The sequence below is a fragment of the Rattus norvegicus genome, chromosome 1 (assembly GCF_021556685.1).
Source record: "Rattus norvegicus strain SHRSP/BbbUtx chromosome 1, alternate assembly SHRSP_T2T, whole genome shotgun sequence".
NCBI classification, from domain to species: domain Eukaryota; kingdom Metazoa; phylum Chordata; class Mammalia; order Rodentia; family Muridae; genus Rattus; species Rattus norvegicus.
Genome location: NC_141534.1, coordinates 77,320,658 through 77,339,058, shown reverse-complemented (window position 1 = coordinate 77,339,058; position 18,401 = coordinate 77,320,658). Strand labels below are relative to the sequence as shown.

General features: G+C 40.2%; 1 protein-coding gene across 1 annotated transcript in view; it reads left to right on the top strand.

Annotated features, from left to right (window-relative positions):
• Nlrp4a (NLR family, pyrin domain containing 4A) overlaps positions 1–18,401 on the top strand; it is an 87,013-nt gene that overhangs the window by 51,716 nt on the left and 16,896 nt on the right. Inside the window, exons 6-8 of the mRNA NM_001106220.2 lie at positions 1,106–1,273; positions 8,133–8,303; positions 16,961–17,131. Of these exons, the coding sequence (NP_001099690.1) occupies positions 1,106–1,273; positions 8,133–8,303; positions 16,961–17,131 (510 nt within the window). The remainder of the gene's footprint in view (positions 1–1,105; positions 1,274–8,132; positions 8,304–16,960; positions 17,132–18,401) is intronic.

Genomic DNA, 18,401 nt, shown 5'->3' with positions numbered 1-18,401 from the left:
GGTACTGTTAATCTGTATGGTTTTCAGATAATGGTGCATTGATTTTGAATGATTGAGTTTATTGAGCAAGAAAACTAATAACTAACTAAATAAGTAAATAGCAAGTCACACATCAGCAGTGGAGACTAGGATAGCTCAGTGTGCAAGAAAACTAAAGGTGACATCATATAAGAACCTACAAACATCCAGAAGAAACTGACTGAAGAAACCTCACTGAACTAATCAGAGGCAAATCCTAATATCATGTCCTGGGAGAATGAGCAGGGTGTCCATTTGCAACCCAATGTTAAAGAAGAGAAAAGACAGCAGATGGATAATGTCTGCAATAACATGAGGAAGAGGGGTGCTTTGGCTCATCCATCCAAAATGAGTGGAAAGGACTTGACATAGCCCTGGTGGAGTTCCCCCATTGAGAGAACCAGGCAGAATAGAGATTTCTTTCTACTCATATGTTCCCTCCAGCACTCTCTTTCATGGTGTATACCATTATTATGTTGTTGTTATGTTGTGGTATAAACAATAGTAACTTTAGTTGGTACTGGCTTAACTTCGAGCCATTCTCAAGAATAGTGATTTTATCGTGGGTGTGGCTACTCACCCCACTTCTTATTAAAGATCAAGAGGAGACAGCGGCATTCAATTTCAACAGCACAATTTATAAATATAGCTTTTATTACATCTGGTAACTCAAGTGCATCACACACACACACACACACACACACACACACACACACACACACCAATAAATACATGTCGATTATAAACTGGACTAGAAACATTGCTCAGAGGATTATGGGCATTTGGTTTTCATGGAGTGAATCTAGGTTTAAGTGCTGTTCCAGCACTCACACCGTACAATCATACAGCTTTTATCTACCTATAATTCTAGTTCTAGGGGATATGGCAACCACCTCCTGCACTCTATAGGCAAAAGACATACATTTCATACACATATATACATGCGGGCATAGTCTTATACAAATTACAAATAATTTTTTAAAAAGTAAATAATGTCAAGTTCTGAGAAGTCCCACAGCTTCATGGGGATAGCAAAATAAAATGTCATAAACACAGAGAAGCATATGATGTTATCCTTTTCCTACAGGGTAGCAGCCTGTAACCTTTCACCTGATGACTGCAAGATGTTTGCCTCTATCCTGATGAGCAGCAAGACTTTAAAGCAACTTAATTTGTCATCCAATATCTTAGGAAAAGGGATATCCTCACTGTGCAAATCTTTGTGCCACCCAGACTGCATTCTGGAGCACTTAGTGTAAGTGGCCTTGGGTGATGTGATGCACTATAGAGACTGTGGAAATAGTTTGAACATGGACTCTGTTTACTAAAATCTCTCCACTGTGTGTCTGGGGAAATGGATCTGTGGGTAGGAGTGCTTTCTATGCTGATATCAGCAGTAAATGACGTCTGTAATAGCAGAGCTGAGAAATGAAGATAGGTGAGTCCTAGAACACAAGGATTAGTCTTATTGGTGAGTCCTAGTCTTTTTTTTTTTGTGTGTGTGTGTGTGTGTGTGTGTGTGTTAACTAGATTTTATTGGGGATAAAATTTGCAGATCGATTTCAGAACAATTGATATCATTACTGTTGAGTCACCGACCTTGTGTACACAATAGCTTTCCTTCACTGTTTTCCAGCTTTAACAAGTGTCTCCATGCATAGTTTGGTAAATATGTGCTGAGGAATTTTTCATCTTGAGGGCAATTGTAAGTGTCCACACTTACTTCTATTTTTTTATATGCTATTTTTTTTAATTTAGAGAATACTTTATTAGTTTTTGTAATCAAACCCACGTATATAAGACCTTACATATTTAATACAGTGTGTTACCCCTGTACAAATGGAAAAAACTTAAGTTCAACATTTCTAGACCAATATGGCTGTTAATTTCTGTACAGTGCCAACTCAACACAGTAAACGGGGATACTTTTTTCGAAAGTTGACAGCACAGGTAAAGTTTCAAAAAATTCAAATTATATATCTGTATATATATATTTATATTTATATAAAAAGACCAATAATAGCAGTGTGTTATGCATCAACAGCAGCAACAGCTTTTCCAGGTTCTGCAGTCATCTGAACAAAACTGTAGAGACATCCAGCACACTCCATTAAAAAAAAAAAAAGTAAAAAAACAAAACCCGAGAAAACAGCACAGTTCTGTTACTCTTGTGGTACCTGGCACCATTTTTTTTTAAATTAGCTTCTCAATCATCATCTGGAAAGAAAACATTCTGAGCAACATCATTAAAAACAGCTCTGATAAAGCACGGTCACTACTACGTATCATAAAGCAGGTACAAGCTATTTTACATCCACAGAGGTATGATACAGTACTGTCCTACATCTATAATACTAGAGGATACAATTTAAAAGGCATTATTTGAGACTTGATTCTACTTTTCCAGCAGAGGGCCCAAAGGATGGTGTGACACAGCTTTGTAAAGAAACATACTCTAGACAGGATTTCCTTTCACTAGTGGCACACTTCTAAGGATTCATTCTCTCCATGAATGTCAGCTAAAACCGTTATTAAAAAAAATGAAATATCCCTAGAACAAAACCGTATAACCACCGGATTCACATGAAGATGACCTAGTGGAGACAAGCTGGACCTCACCTTACCAACAAGCTAGCAAATCTGTTATGTTTAAACAGTGAGACCTCCAAGGAAGGAGATGCCAAGTAGTGCTTCAAAGCTTCGGACCACAATCAAACACAGCATCCTTTTCAACAGAAGCAGAAGCTCATCTGAATATGCTCATGGATGCTGACATCAACATTTAATCATCTCCTCACTCATCCAGGAAGAGGGGGAGATCAGTTACTACTGTACTTTATTGTGTTCAACCAAATCACCATGTTACAAAAATAGCAAGCTGCCATAATAAAAAATAAGGCTCCTCTATCCAGCACCAGATAGCATCATTTTACTTTCAAGCCTAGAAATTGCACACTTGTATATAAACCAATCGAAGATGAGGATTGAGAGTTCATCTTGGTGGATTTTTCCTTTGATGAATATGAAGTGTCCTTCCTTATCTTTTTTGATGACTTTTAATTGAAAATTGATTTTATTTGATATTAGAATGGCTACTCCAGCTTGCTTCTTCTGACCCTTTGCTTGGAAAGTTGTTTTCCAGCCTTTCACTCTGAGGTAGTGTCTGTCTTTGTCTCTGAGGTGTGTTTCCTGTAGGCAGCAGAATGCAGGGTCCTCATTGCGTATCCAGTTTGTTAATCTCTGTCTTTTTATTGGGGAGTTGAGGCCATTGATGTTGAGAGATATTAAGGAATAGTGATTATTGCTTCCTGTTATATTCATATTTGGATGTGAGGTTATGTTTGTGTGCTTTCATTCTCTTTGTTTTGTTGCCAAGACGATTAGTTTCTTGCTTCTTCTAGGGTATAGCTTGCCTCCTTATGTTGGGCTTTACCCTTTATTATCCTTTGTAGTGCTGGATTTGTAGAAAGATATTGTGTAAATTTGGTTTTGTCATGGAATATCTTGGTTTCTCCATCTATGTTAATTGAGAGTTTTGCAGGATACAGTAACCTGGGCTGGCATTTGTGTTCTCTTAGGGTCTGTATGACATCTGTCCAGGATCTTCTGGCCTTCATAGTTTCTGGCGAAAAGTCTGGTGTGATTCTGATAGGTCTGCCTTTATATGTTACTTGACCTTTTTCCCTTACTGCTTTTAATATTCTTTCTTTATTTTGTGCGTTTGGTGTTTTGACAATTATGTGACGGGAGGTGTTTCTTTTCTGGTCCAATCTATTTGGAGTTCTGTAGGCTTCTTGTATGCCTATGGGTATCTCTTTTTTTAGGTTAGGGAAGTTTTCTTCTATGATTTTGTTGAAGATATTTACTGGTCCTTTGAGCTGGGAGTCTTCACTCTCTTCTATACCTATTATCCTTAGGTTTGATCTTCTCATTGAGTCCTGGATTTCCTGTATGTTTTGGACCAGTAGCTTTTTCCGCTTTACATTATCTTTGACAGTTGAGTCAATGATTTCTATGGAATCTTCTGCTCCCGAGATTCTCTCTTCCATCTCTTGTATTCTGTTGGTGAAGCTTGTATCTACAGCTCCTTGTCTTTTCTTTCGATTTTCTATGTCCAGGGTTGTTTCCATGTGTTCTTTCTTGATTGCTTCTATTTCCATTTTTAATTCCTTCAACTGTTTGATTGTGTTTTCCTGGAATTCTTTCAGGGATTTTTGCGATTCCTCTCTGTAGGCTTCTACTTGTTCTCTAAGGGAGTTCTTTATGTCTTTCTTGAAGTCCTCCAGCATCATGATCAAATATGATTTTGAAACTAGATCTTGCTTTTCTGGTGTGTTTGGATATTCCGTGTTTGCTTTGGTGGGAGAATTGGGCTCCGATGATGCCATGTAGTCTTGGTTTCTGTTGCTTGGGTTCCTGCGCTTGCCTCTCGCCATCAGATTATCTCTAGTGTTACTTTGTTCTGCTATTTCTGACCGTGGCTAGACTGTCCTATAAGCCTGTGTGTCAGGAGTGCTGTAGACCTGTTTTCCTGTTTTCTTTCAGCCAGTTATGGGGACAGAGTGTTCTGCTTTCGGGCGTGTAGTTTTTCCTCTCTACAGGTCTTCAGCTGTTCCTGTGGGCCTGTGTCTTGAGTTCACCAGGCAGGTTTCTTGCAGGGGAAAAGTTGGTCCTACCTGTGGTTCCAAGGCTCAAGTTTGCTCATGCGGTACTGCCTAAGTCCTCTCCGCGGCGGCAGCAACTGGGAAGATCTGCGCTGCTCCTTCCGGGAGCCTCCGTGCACCAGGGTTCCAGATGACGTTTGGTGTTTTCCTCTGGTGTCTGGATGTGCACAGAGTGCAGTCTCTTCTGGTTTCCCAGGCGTGTCTGCCTCTCTGAAGGTTTAGCTCTCCCTCCCACGGGATTTGGGTGCAGAGAACTGTTTATCCGGTCTGTTTCCTTCAGGTTCTGGCGGTGTCTCAGGCGCAGGGATCCTGCCGCTCCTGGGCCCTCCCCTACGGGAACCCAGAGGCCTTATACAGTTGCCTCTTGGGCCAGGGATGTGGGCAGTGTTGGTGGTCTCCTCCGCTCTGCAGCCTCAGGAGTGCCCACCTGATCAGGCAGTGAGGTCTCTCTCCCACGGGGTTTGGGAGCAGAGAGCTGCTGCGGGCCGGGATCCGCGGGTGTGGGACTTCCGGTAAACACAGGAAGTGCCCGGTCCTAGAGGAATTTTGCCTCTGTGTGTCCTGAGTTCACCAGGCAGGTTTCTTGCAGGGGAAAAGTTGGTCCTACCTGCGGTTCCAAGGCTCAAGTTTGCTCGTGGGGTACTGCCTAAGTCCTCTCCGCGGCGGCAGCAACCGGGAAGATCTGCGCCGCTCTTTCCGGGAGCCTCCGTGCACCAGGGTTCCAGATGTCGTTTGCTGTTTTCCTCTGGCGTCTGGATGTGCACAGAGTGCAGTCTCTTCTGGTTTCCCAGGCTTGTCTGCCTCTCTGAAGGTTTAGCTCTCCCTCCCACGGGATTTGGGTGCAGAGAACTGTTTATCCAGTCTGTTTCCTTCAGGTTCCGGCGGTGTCTCAGGTGCAGGGGTCCTGCCGCTCCTGGGCCCTCCCCTACGGGAACCCAGAGGCCTTATACAGTTGCCTCTTGGGCCAGGGATGTGGGCAGGGGTGGGCAGTGTTGGTGGTCTTCTCCGCTCTGCAGCCTCGGGAGTGCCCACCTGATCAGGTGGTGAGGTCTCTCTCCCACGGGGTTTGGGAGCAGAGAGCTGAGTCCTAGTGTTAATAAGGCAGAGAGCAACTGAGGTAGACACCAGCATCAGCATCAGCATCAGCATCAGCATCAGCATCAGCATCAGCATCAGCTTCCAGACACAGAAGCACAATGCAGCATACACATTGATTGTTAGATTTCCAAGGAAACATAGAGAGACAAGGGGTAGAAAAAAATAGAGCCTAATCTCAGCAGACTGGACTATTTATTCCAAAACAGTAAAGGGCAGAGCATTTCCTGTTGGAAAGGGGTGCTTGTGTGGAGGAAATCTAGCTGTGAATCTTGATAGGGGTGATGTGAGAGTATTGTTTGCATCCATAAGGGGCTAGTACAGTTACCTAGTCTCTCTTTCGTTGGGATTAGAATGCTGCCAAAGGGTGCTTGGGTGGGTCTGCATTCTTCCTTTCCTTGAATTGTCATAGCATTCTGTGTTTACCTGCTGACTGGAGCAAGATAATGTGTAGGAATCCTGTCCGTGGACCACGACAGTCTGTGACACCACACAGACATCTTAACTAGTTATAATAGCACCCATTGATATGTCTCATAGCATAAGCTTCAAAGTAAAACCCTAAGAAACATAGACAATGACATGGGACCAGAAAGATAGCTCAGTGATGAAGAACACACTCACATTGCTCTTCCAGAAGACTCATTTGTTTCCTTGCACTCCTGTCAAGAAACTTAAGAACCACTGTTAAGTTCCTCTAGGTCTATGGAATCAAATAAGCTGCACAGGCACCCTTCCTCATAAGGAAAGACCCGCACATAGCATAAACAAATACACATAATTAAAAATAAAATCTTTAAAACATGCAGTTACTCAGATATACACGAGGTTTGGTTGCACATACCTGTAGTTACAACTGTGTAGGAGTCTGAGACAGGAGGATTTCCAGTTCGAGTTCAAACTTCAAAAACGACCATGCAAAAATGGAAGAAGAAAACCGATTCCACAAAGCTGTTCTCTGACCTCTACATACACACACTGGTATGTACCTTGCATACATCATATATACACATCCATACAATAATCATTATTAATATTTTTATTTGGTTATGAACTTAATATTTGTAGATTCTTTTTCTTGCTATTCCCTAGTCAACATAAGACAACAGATAGTTGGTGTTTAAATTGTATTGTATATTATAAGAAGACTGGAGGATGTTGGAACTAGTATATGGGAGAATAATGACAGATTGAACACATGCCAAACCTCTGTACATACAGCTCTTGAATACCTACAGAGTTTTTGCATTCACAGTGATCCTAACCCACATCCATATTCAACCTTGCTACCCATAGATACCAAGAGATTAATGTACTAAATTTCAACAGCTTTCGACTTAATTAAAATCCCTGTAGCAGACACACAGACCTGTTTCTATAACTTGTTTTTGGCATACAGTATGGCTCTCAACTGGGACACTCACAGAGTCCATACCTTTAACTCCTTGACCTTATTTCATACTTAATGTGTTGTTCTTGTAATTGTAGGTGGAATAAATGAGTAGGCTAACAAGGAAGAAAATTAAGAACTTTAGAATTCAGGAGAGAGGTTTGGTGTTTTGGATGGTGACAGTGATTGTGATTTTTCATATCACGTATTCCTATATATTCCATATTATGATGGTCAGTGTTAGCGGTCATCCTGGGGAAATATAGGATCACCTGAGAAGCGAGTCTCAAGTCTCTAGATCTGGAGGACCCATGAGCATGGCAGTGAGCGATTGTCTTCATATTGCTAATAGTTCTGTGAAGACTGGGGTCACAGTAGGCGGCACCATGACCCTGGATTTGAGCCTTGGATTATTTGTGAGTGAAAATTAATTACATATGTATGAATTCTCTGTATCCTTAACTCTAGATGTGATGTGGCCAGCTGCTCAAAGTTTCTGTCTTCTTCGCTTCATACAATGAGAGAGTGCAATCTGGAATACAGAACTAAATTGGAGCCTGTCTTCCCAAAACTGATTTTTGTAAAGATATTCTATAATATCAACAGAAATGTGAAACTAAACCATATATTTTTTCAAAATATATTTTTCATACTGTTCATTACACAAGACAAAAGGGATGTGGATGCCATAATAAAATAATCATGTTGCTTTAAGAAGGTTCATTAGAGCCAGTAATGGAGGTGTTGTTAATAAAAGGATTTAGGTTAGCATCAGTTAAGGTCTTCAATACATAACCATTGTCCATCAGTTTATTCAGTTTCAATGCTAGATCCAATGTAAGTCAGAACAAATGAAGAGAGATGTGTTTGGATAAGCCAGAAGTTCCTCCTCTTGCTTGAATAATTACTGTTTTATGTGTAAATGTTATATTTTCCCCCTTCATACACCCTTTCTCTCCCCACAGTTTGGCCAAGTGTTCCCTCAGTGACCAATGTTGGGACTACCTTTCTGATGGTATTAGGCAGAACAAAACTCTGAACCATCTTGATATCAGCTCCAATGATCTGAAGGATGAAGGACTGAAGGTTCTCTGTAGGGCTCTGGCTCTCCCAAACAGTGTCCTCAAGTCACTATGGTAGGTTTCTTTGAGCTTGGCCTTGGAGGACCTCTTAAGGAATATTTAATGTATATGCCTGAAGATTCTTTTCTGGGGACAGATATATATCTGCCTTGACCTCTGTATTATGCATGGCGCTGATATATGGTAGGCAGCCATTCTGAATATAGACACAAAGTACTAAGATAAAGAAAAACTTATGGCTTGAGTCTAAGGGATGACTAATATATTTGGAGTAGGTGCTAGAAGATGAGTAGGTATCATCAGACGAAAAACTGGACCCCAAATTTTACATAGAAGAGTCTTTAGTGATTTTTTTGTACTCACTGTGATTTTAAAATATCTGACAGAAGCAACTTAAGTGAGTCAAGATTCATTGAAGTCATGGTGTGGAATGGTCTGATCTCTCCTGGTGGAGAAAAAAGCATGATAGAGTGGCCTCATAGTAGTAGGAGTGTGCTTTAAAGTTCTTCACATTTTTGTGGATCAGGAAGCTAAGTATGGAATCAAAGTCAGGGTCTAGGATATAATCTTTAAGCCCACAACTCACTGTTAGACCACAATATTTCATAGGTCCCACAACTTATCAAATCAGTGTCCCCATCTGGGAATTAAGTTTTTAAACACGGGAGCCTGTAGGAAACATGTCATGTCCAAAGGAAGAGGAAGGCATGAAAGAGAAGACTCAAAAATGTGTGTATAAATTAGTTATTGTGCCTGAAAATTCTACCATGGAAAAACAAACAGCAGTGTAACAGTAAAGGTAAGAGAAACGGCAGACCTCTTGTTTTCAAATTATAAAATCAAGAAGTATTTGAGTAATTTAGTGTGGTGATTTGGTGATGCCAAGTGGATTAGTATTCCATGATCAAATGGCTTTTGGTGAGAAATCCAGATATGTAAGTCTTGGTAGAACACTGTTACTTAATCTGTTATGAAATCTCAGAGGCACATTTTTGTCTTCTCTAGAAAGGGGGTAGGGAACAAAATGAAAACACAAAGTAGAACTTACTTTTTCCTCTAACAATGGCTTTGGCTATTTTATAATTGAAAACCCACAGAAGGTAAAATATAGAATATATTTTAAAAAATATTCAAAGTACCTAGGTTCCCCCACTATAAAGAATGAAGAAAAAGTAGTTTAAAACTATAAAGCCCATAATGTCTCTAAAATTACTGCATTTGTATTTTAAAATACGTTGGGAAAGGAAAATCAAGTTTTATCCAATTTAGTGTCATTAAGTATATCATCCATACTCTAAGGTAGGCACAGGATTATGGGGTTTGGTTTTTTTTGTTGTTGTTGTTGTTTTGTTTTTTGTTTTTGTTTTTTTGTTTTTTTTAGTTTTAGGTGATTGGTTGATTTGGCCAAACTAAACTACAATGAGAGCATACATCAAAAAAAAAAGAGTGAAAAGCATATGGTACTTTCAAACACCCAGAAATACAAACATGTCAATAATATGAAGTGGAAAACTACACTCAAAATATTTTCACAGATTAAAGAGTTGTTTGAGAGCTGGAAAGTTGGATTATCAGTATATAGCACTTGGTTCAATTGAGTGGAATTTGCTTGGTTCCCAGCACTGAAGTACAAGACTCAGTACCTTCTGTAACTCCAGCTCTGAGAAACCTGACCAACTCTCTTGTCCTTTGTAGGCACCTATGTACATTTGAGAGACGTGTAAGACACTGAAATTTCAGAAATCAGAAACAGAATGGGCTCATCAGATAGGCTCATCATATAATGCAAGTGGATAAAAGATGATAAAAAATATGCTATTTTAACAAGTATGCCCAGTCAGCAACTATTCTTGTGGGTAGCAAAGGCAGTGACACCATGTCATCTTTCTTCCCTTAATATAAAATATGAATCTTTAAAGCTCTATGGTAGCAACTCCTACCCCTGACTTATCAATATTTGGGGTTAGCCATAGAGACTAACTATATTTTCATACGAGTTTCCAATAATCAGTCATTGTTCAAAAGTATTATGTAACATAATATTTTTTCTATCTTTATTAACTTGAGTATTTCTTATTTACATTGTGATTATTATTCCCTTCCGAGTTTCCGGGCCAACATTCCCCTAACAATTTCACCTCCCCTTCTAAATGGGTGTTCACCTTCACATCCTCCCCACATTACCACCCTCCCCCCGACAATCATGTTCACTGGGGGTTCAGTCTTGGCAGGACCAAGGGCTTCCCTTTCCACTGGTGCTCGTACCAGGCTATTCATTGCTACCTATGAGATTACAGCCCACGGTGAGTGCATGTATAATCTTTGGGTAGTGGCTTAGTCTCTCGAAGCTCTGGTTGGTTGGCATTGTTGTTCATATGGGGTCTATAGCCCCTTCAAGCTCTTACACTCCTTTCTCTGATTCCTTCAACAAGGGTCCCGTTCTCGGTTCGGTTGTTTGCTACTGGCATTTGGCTACGAATTTGCTGTATTCTCGGTGTGTCTCTCAGGAGAGATCTACATCCGGTTCCTGTCGACCTGCACTTCTTTGCTTCATCCATCTTATCGAATTGGGTGGCTATATATGTATGGGCCACATGTGGGGCAGGCTCTGAATGGGTGTTCTTCTGCCTCTGTTCAAAACTTTTCCTCCCTATTCCCTGCCAAGAGTATTCTTGTTCCCCTTTGAAAGAAAGAGTGAAGCATTCGAATTTTGGCCATCCTTCTTGAGTTTCATGTGTTCTCTGCATCTAAGATAATTCAAGCATTTGGGCTAATAGCCACTTATCAATGAGTTCATACCATGTGTGTCTTTCTGTGATTGGGTTACCTAACTCAGGATGATATTTTCCAGTCCCATCCATTTGCCAATGAATTTCACATAGTCATTGTTTTTGATAGCTGATTAATATTCCATTGTGTAGATGTTCCACATTTTCTGTATCCATTCCTCTGTTGAAGGGCATCTGGGTTCTTTCCAGCTTCTGGCTATTATAAATAAGGCTGCTATGAACATAGTGGAGCATGTGTCTTTATTATACGTTGGGGGCATCTTTTGGGTATATGCCCAAGAGAGGTATAGCTGAGTCCTCAGATAGTTCAATGTCCAATTTTCTGAGGAACATCCAGACTGATTTCCAGAATGGTTGTACCAGTCTACAATCCCACCAACAATGGAGGAGTGTTCCTCTTTCTCGACATTCTCACCAGCATTTGCTGTCAACTGAATTTTAGATCTTAACCATTCTCACAGGTATGAGGTGAAATCTCAGGGTTGTTTTGATTCGCATTTCCCTTATGACTAAAGATGTTGAACATTTCTTTAGGTGTTTCTCAGCCATTTGGCATTCCTCAGCTGTGAATTCTTTGTTTAGCTCTGAACTCCATTTTTTAATAGGGTTATTTGTCTCCCTGTGGTATAACTTCTTGAGTTCTTTGTATATTTTGGATATAAGCCCTCTATCTGTTGTAGGATTGGTAAAGATCTTTCCCCAATCTGTTGGTTGTCATTTTGTCCTAACAACAGTGTGCTTTGCCTTACAGAGGCTTTGCAGTATTATGAGATCCTATTTGTCGATTCTTGATCTCAGAGCATAAGCCATTGGTGTTTTGTTCAGGAAATTTTCTCAAGTGCCCATGTGTTCGAGATGCTTCCCCACTTTTTCTTCTATTAGTTTGAGTGTATCTGGTTTGATGTGGAGGTCCTTGATCCACTTGGACTTAAGCTTTGAACACAGTGATAGCATTGATCTATCTGCATTCTTCTACATACTGACCTCCAGTAGAACCAGCACCATTTGCTGAAAAGCTATCTTTTTTCCATTGGACGGTTTTGGATCCTTTGTCAAAAATCAAGTGACCATAGATGTGTGGGTTCATTTCTGGGTCTTCAATTCTATTCCACTGGTCTATCTGTCTGTCTCTGTACCAATACCATGCAGTTTTTATCACTATTGCTCTGTAATACTGCTTGAGTTCAGGAAAAGTGATTCCCCCTGAAGGCCTTTTATTGTTGAGGATAGTTTTAGCTATCCTGGGTTTTTTGTTATTCCAGATGAATTTGCAAATTGTTCTGTCTAAGTCTCTGAAGAACTGGATTGGTATTTTGATGGGGATTGTATTGAATCTGTAGATCGCTTTTGGTAAAATGGCCATTTTTACTATATTAATCCTGCCAATCCATGAGAGGGAGATCTTTCCAAAATCTGAGATCATCTTCAATTTCGTTCTTCAGAGGCTTGAAGTTCTTATCATACAGATCTTTCACTTGCTTGGTTAAAGACACACTGAGGTGTTTTATATTATTTGGGAGTATTATGAAGGGTGTTGTTTCCCTAATTTCTTTCTCGGCTTGTTTCTCTTTTGTGTAGAGGAAGGCTACTGATTTATTTGAGTTAATTTTATACCCAGCCACTTTGCTGAAGGTGTTTATCAGCTTTAGTAGTTCTCTGGTGGAAATTTTGGGATCACTTAAATATACTATCATATCATCTGCAAATAGTGATATATTGACTTCTTCTTTTCCAATCTGTATCCCCTTGATCTTTTGTTTTCTGATTGCTCTGGCTAGAACTTCTAGAACTATATTGAATGAGTAGGGAGAGAGTGGGCAGCCTTGTCTAGTCCCTGATTTTAGTGGGATTGCTTCAAGTTTCTCTCCATTTAGTTTAATGTTAGCAACTGGTTTGCTGTATATGGCTTTTACATTGTTTAGGTATGGACCTTGAATTCCTATTCTTTCCAGGACTTTTATCATGAAGGGGTGCTGAATTTTGTCAAATGCTTTCTCAGCATCTAATGAAATGATCATGTGGCTTTGTTCTTTCAGCTTGTTTATATAATGGATCACATTGATGGTTTTCCATACATTAAATCATCCCTGCATGCCTGGGATGGAGCCTACTTGATAATGGTGGATGACTGTTTTGATGTGCTCTTGGATTTGGTTTGCCAGAATTTTATTGAGTATTTTTGCATCGATATTCATAAGGGAAATTGGTCTGAAGTTCTCTTTCTTTGTTGGGTCTTTGTGTGGTTTAGGTATAAGAGTAATTGTGGCTTCATAGAAGGAATTCGGTAGTGCTCCATCTGTTTCAATTTTGTGGAATAGTTTGGATAGTATTGGTATGAGGTCTTCTATGAAGGTCTGATAGAATTCTGCACTAAACCCGTCTGGACCTGGGCTCTTTTTGGTTGGGAGACCTTTAATGACTGCTTCTATTTCCTTAGGAGTTATGGGGTTGTTTAACTGGTTTATCTGTTCCTGATTTAACTTCAGTACCTGGTATCTGTCTAGGAAATTGTCCATTTCCTGCAGATTTTCAAGTTTTTTTGAATATAGGCTTTTGTAGTAGGATCTGATGATTTTTTTAATTTCCTCTGATTCTGTAATGTCTCCCTTTTCATTTCTGATTTTGTTCATTTGGACACACTCTGTGTGTCCTCTCATTAGTCTGGCTAAGGGTTTATCTATCTTGTTGATTTTCTCAAAGAACCAACTATTGGTTCTGTTGATTCAATCTATGGTCCTTTTTGTTTCTACTTGGTTGATTTCAGCTCTGAGTTTGATTATTTCCTGCCTTCTACTCCTCCTGGGTGTATTTGCTACTTTTTGTTCTAGAGCTTTTAGGTGTGCTGTCAAGTTGCAGATATATGCTCTCTCCTGTTTCTTTCTGGAGGCACTCAGAGCTATGAATGTTCCTCTTAGCAGAGCTTTCATTGTGTCCCATAAGTTTGGGTATGTTGTACCTTCATTTTCATTAAATTCTAAGAAGTCTTTACTTTCTTTCTTTCTTTCTTCCTGACCAGGTTATCGTTGAGTAGAGCATTGTTCAACTTCCACAAATTTGTGAGCATTCTTCCCTTATTGTTATTGAAGACCAGCTTTAGCCCGTGGTGGTCTGGTAGGGCGCATGGGATTATTTCTATCTTTCTGTATCTATTGAGGCCTGTTTTTTGACCAATTATATGGTCAATTTTGGAGAAAGTACCATGAGGAGCTGAGAAGAATGTATATCCTTTTGCTTTAGGATAGAATGTTCTATAAATACCTGTTAAGTCCATTTGGTTCATAACTTCTCTTAGTCTGTCTAAGTCTCCGTTTAATTTCTGTTTCCATGATCTGTCCATTGATGAGAGTGGGGTGTTGAAATCTCCTACTATTATTGTGTGAGGTGCAATGTGTGTTTTGAACTTTAGTAAGGTTTGTATGTAGGTGCCCTTGTATTTGGAGCATAGATATTCAGGATTGAGAGTTCATCTTGGTGGATTTTTCCTTTGATGACTATGAAGTGTCCCTCCTTATCTTTTTTGATGACTTTTAGTTGAAAATTGATTTTATTTGATACTAGAATGGCTACTTCCGCTTGCTTCTTCTGACCATTTGCTTGGAAAGTTGTTTTCCAGCCTTTCACTCTGAGGTAGTGTCTGTTTTTGTCTCTGAGGTGTGTTTCCTGTAGGCAGCAGAATGCAGGGTCCTCGTTGCGTATCCAGTTTGTTAATCTCTGTCTTTTTATTGGGGAGTTGAGGCCATTGATGTTGAGAGATATTAAGGAATAGTGATTATTGCTTCCTGTTATATTCATATTTGGATGTGAGGTTATGTTTGTGTGCTTTCATTCTCTTTGTTTTGTTGCCAAGACGATTAGTTTCTTGCTTCTTCTAGGGTATAGCTTGCCTCCTTATGTTGGGCTTCACCATTTATTATCCTTTGTAGTGCTGGATTTGTAGAAAGATATTGTGTAAATTTAGCTTTGTCATGGAATATCTTGGTTTCTTCATCTATGTTAATTGAGAGTTTTGCAGGATACAGTAACCTGGGCTGGCATTTGTGTTCTCTTAGGGTCTGTATGACATCTGTCCAGGATCTTCTGGCTTTCATAGTCTCTGGCGAAAAGTCTGGTGTGATTCTGATAGTTCTGCCTTTATATGTTACTTGACCTTTTTCCCTTACTGTTTTTAATATTCTTTCTTTATTTTGTGCATTTGGTGTTTTGACTATTATGTGACAGGAGGAGTTTCTTTTCTGGTCCAATCTATTTGGAGTTCTGTAGGCTTCTTGTATGCTTATGAGCATCTCTTTCTTTAGGTTAGGGAAGTTTTCTTCTATGATTTTGTTGAAGATATTTACTGGTCCTTTGAGCTGGGAGTCTTCACTCTCTTCTATACCTATTATCCTTAGGTTTGATCTTCACATTGAGTCCTGGATTTTCTGTATGTTTTGGATCAGTAGTTTTTTCTGTTTTACATTTTCTTTGACAGTTGTGTCGATGATTTCTATGGAATCTTCTGCTCCTGAGATTCTCTCTTCTATCTCTTGTATTCCGTTGGTGATGCTTGTATCTACGACTCCTTGTCTCTTCCTTTGGTTTTCTATATCCAGGGTTGTTTCCCTGTGTTCTTTCTTCATTGCTTCTATTTCCATTTTTAATTCCTTCGACTGTTTGATTGTGTTTTCCTGGAATTCTTTCAGGGATTTTTGTGATTCCGCTCTATAGGCTTCTACTTGTTTATTTATGTTTATTTATGTTTATTATGTTCTCTAAGGGAGTTCTTTATGTCTTTCTTGAAGTCCGCCATCATCATGATCAAATGTGATTTTAAATCTAGATCTTGCCATTCTGGTGTGTTTGTATATTCAGTGTTTACTTTGGTGGGAGAATTGGGCTCCAATGATGCCATGTAGTTTTCATTTCTGTTGCTTGGGTTCCTGTGCTTGCCTCTTGCCATCAGGTTGTCTCTGGTGTTACCTTGTTCTGCTATTTCTGACAGTGGCTACACTGCCCTATAGGCCTGTGTGTCAGGAGTGCTGTAGACCTGTTTTCCTGTTTTCTTTCAGCCAGTTATCGGAACAGAGTGTTCTGCTTTTGGGCATGTAGTCTTTCCTGTCTACTGGTCTTCAGCTGTTCCTGTGGACCTGTGTCCTGAGTCTACCAGGCAGGTCACTTGGAGCAGAAAAGCTGTTCTTATCTGTGGTCCCGTGGCTCAAGTTGTTCGTCGTGGCGTCTGCTTTTGAGCTCTTAATGAAGGCGGCAACCAGGAAGGCCTGCACCACCTTTTCCCAGAGCCTCCGTGCACTGGGGTCCCAGATGGCATTAGGTGTTTTCCTCTGGAGTCAGAAATGTGGGCAGAGTGTAGTCTCTTCTGGCTTCCCAGGCCTGTCTGCCCCTCTGAAGGTTTAGCTCTCCCTCCCACGGGATTTGGGTGTGGAGAACTGTTGAGCATGTCCCTTCAGGTCTGTGTGGTGTCTGGACCACAGGAGACCTGCTAACATAATATTTTTAATTTTAAAATTATTTTTTGCTTCACTTTACATGTGTGCCTCTGAGTGCATCTCCTGTATGCATATAAATGAGGAGGTTGCAAAGGGAAATCAGATCCCCTGGTCCTGAAGTTATAGGTGGTTATGAGCTGCCATAAATGGATTCTGGCAAACAAACCTGAGTCTACTGCAGAAGTCTGCTCTTAACTTCCGAGCTACCTTTTTCACCCCCCTATTTTAATTCTTATTACAATGTATTGCAGTTCATCTTCAAGGCCATTATTAATATCTTGGTTTGCTTGGCTTACACCCTTGTCATTGTCTATTGGTCACTGAGAATATTATGCTATCTGAGGGGCTCAGTGCTGTCTGAAATTCCAGGCATCACAGTCTTGTGAAACACTTCCTCTTCCAATCCAGAAGTAACCACTGTATTGCGAATTTTCTTTTGAAGTTTGAGACATTGTCTCATCACCACTAGTGGCTGCCAGGACCTGGCTGAAGTCTTAAGGAACAACCAGAACCTGACCAGTCTACAAATTTCATACAATAAGATAGAAGATGCTGGTGTGAAGCTGCTGTGTGATGCTATAAAACAACCCAACTGCCACTTAGAGGATCTTGGGTAGGTATCATCAAGGTTATAGCTGTGCCTTTGAGGATTTGAAAAGGTGGGCAATTAATGTGTAGAAAAAGAAATCAAAACTCCATAGGGGGCTGTAGAGATGGCTCAGTAGTTAAGAGCACTGGTTGATCTTCCAGAAGACCCACATTTAATTCCCAGTACCCACAAGGTAGCTCTGAAATGTCTCTAACTACAGTTGCAGGGAACCTGCCACCTTCATACATATAATACGTGTAGGCAAACTAATAAAATAAAAATAAAAATGTAAATAAATAAATAACTCCATAGAGGCAGTATAACAGTTAGCCATGGTTGTATAAATAAGCCACTCTATAAGTTTAATCCTAGAAGCAATGAGTCTTTTCTGCTAATCGGATAAAGTTATTTTGCATGGATATATGTCTAGATGAATAGATGGAGAGATGCATGGATATACAGGTGGATGTCAATTCCAATGAATGAATGCATAGATGGGTGGATGGCTGAGGGCTGCATGCAAGGGATAAATGTTTATTCCATGGATGGGTGGATGCATATTTGGTTGGATGAATACACAGATGGTTGGATACATGGATTGGTTGGTGATTGATGGTTGCAGGCGTAGATGTGTGGTTGCATTAATGGATGGAAGCATGCATATTTCAGATAGCTGTTATATGGATGGGTACATAAATAGATGGATAGATACAAGAATGCATGGCCACTGGAGATGACAGGAGTGCCTGGATTACATCTCATTAACTATTTGAGTAGATCAACTGATGGAGCAACTTCTTTGGCTGGCATGACAAAAATAAATTGAGTGCCTCATAAAACAGAGATTTATTTACTTTTTTTTTTCGGAGCTGGGGACCGAACCCAGGGCCTTGCGCTTGCTAGGCAAACAGAGATTTATTTATAAACACGGCTATAGATAGTAGAAGTAAAATTATGCTACTAACAAAGATGGTTCATTTATCAGACCAAGAAAAGAAATATGTTACAGGATTTTTTTTTCATGACTTGAAAGTGACTGGCTTCTCAGTGTGTCTTAACAGATATGCAAGATTAGATCCCACCCTAGTGTCATCATTATCTTAGTTGCCTCTGTAAAGACTCTGTCTCAAAATTTGGTCCTGTAGGACACTAGGGATTAGAACTTCAACACATGGCAGCAGCTCTCTGCTCCCAGACCCGGTGAGAGAGAGACCCAACCGCCTGGTCAGGTGGGCACTCCTGAGGCTGCAGAGCTGAAGAGACCACCAACTCTGCTCACCCCTGCCCACATCCC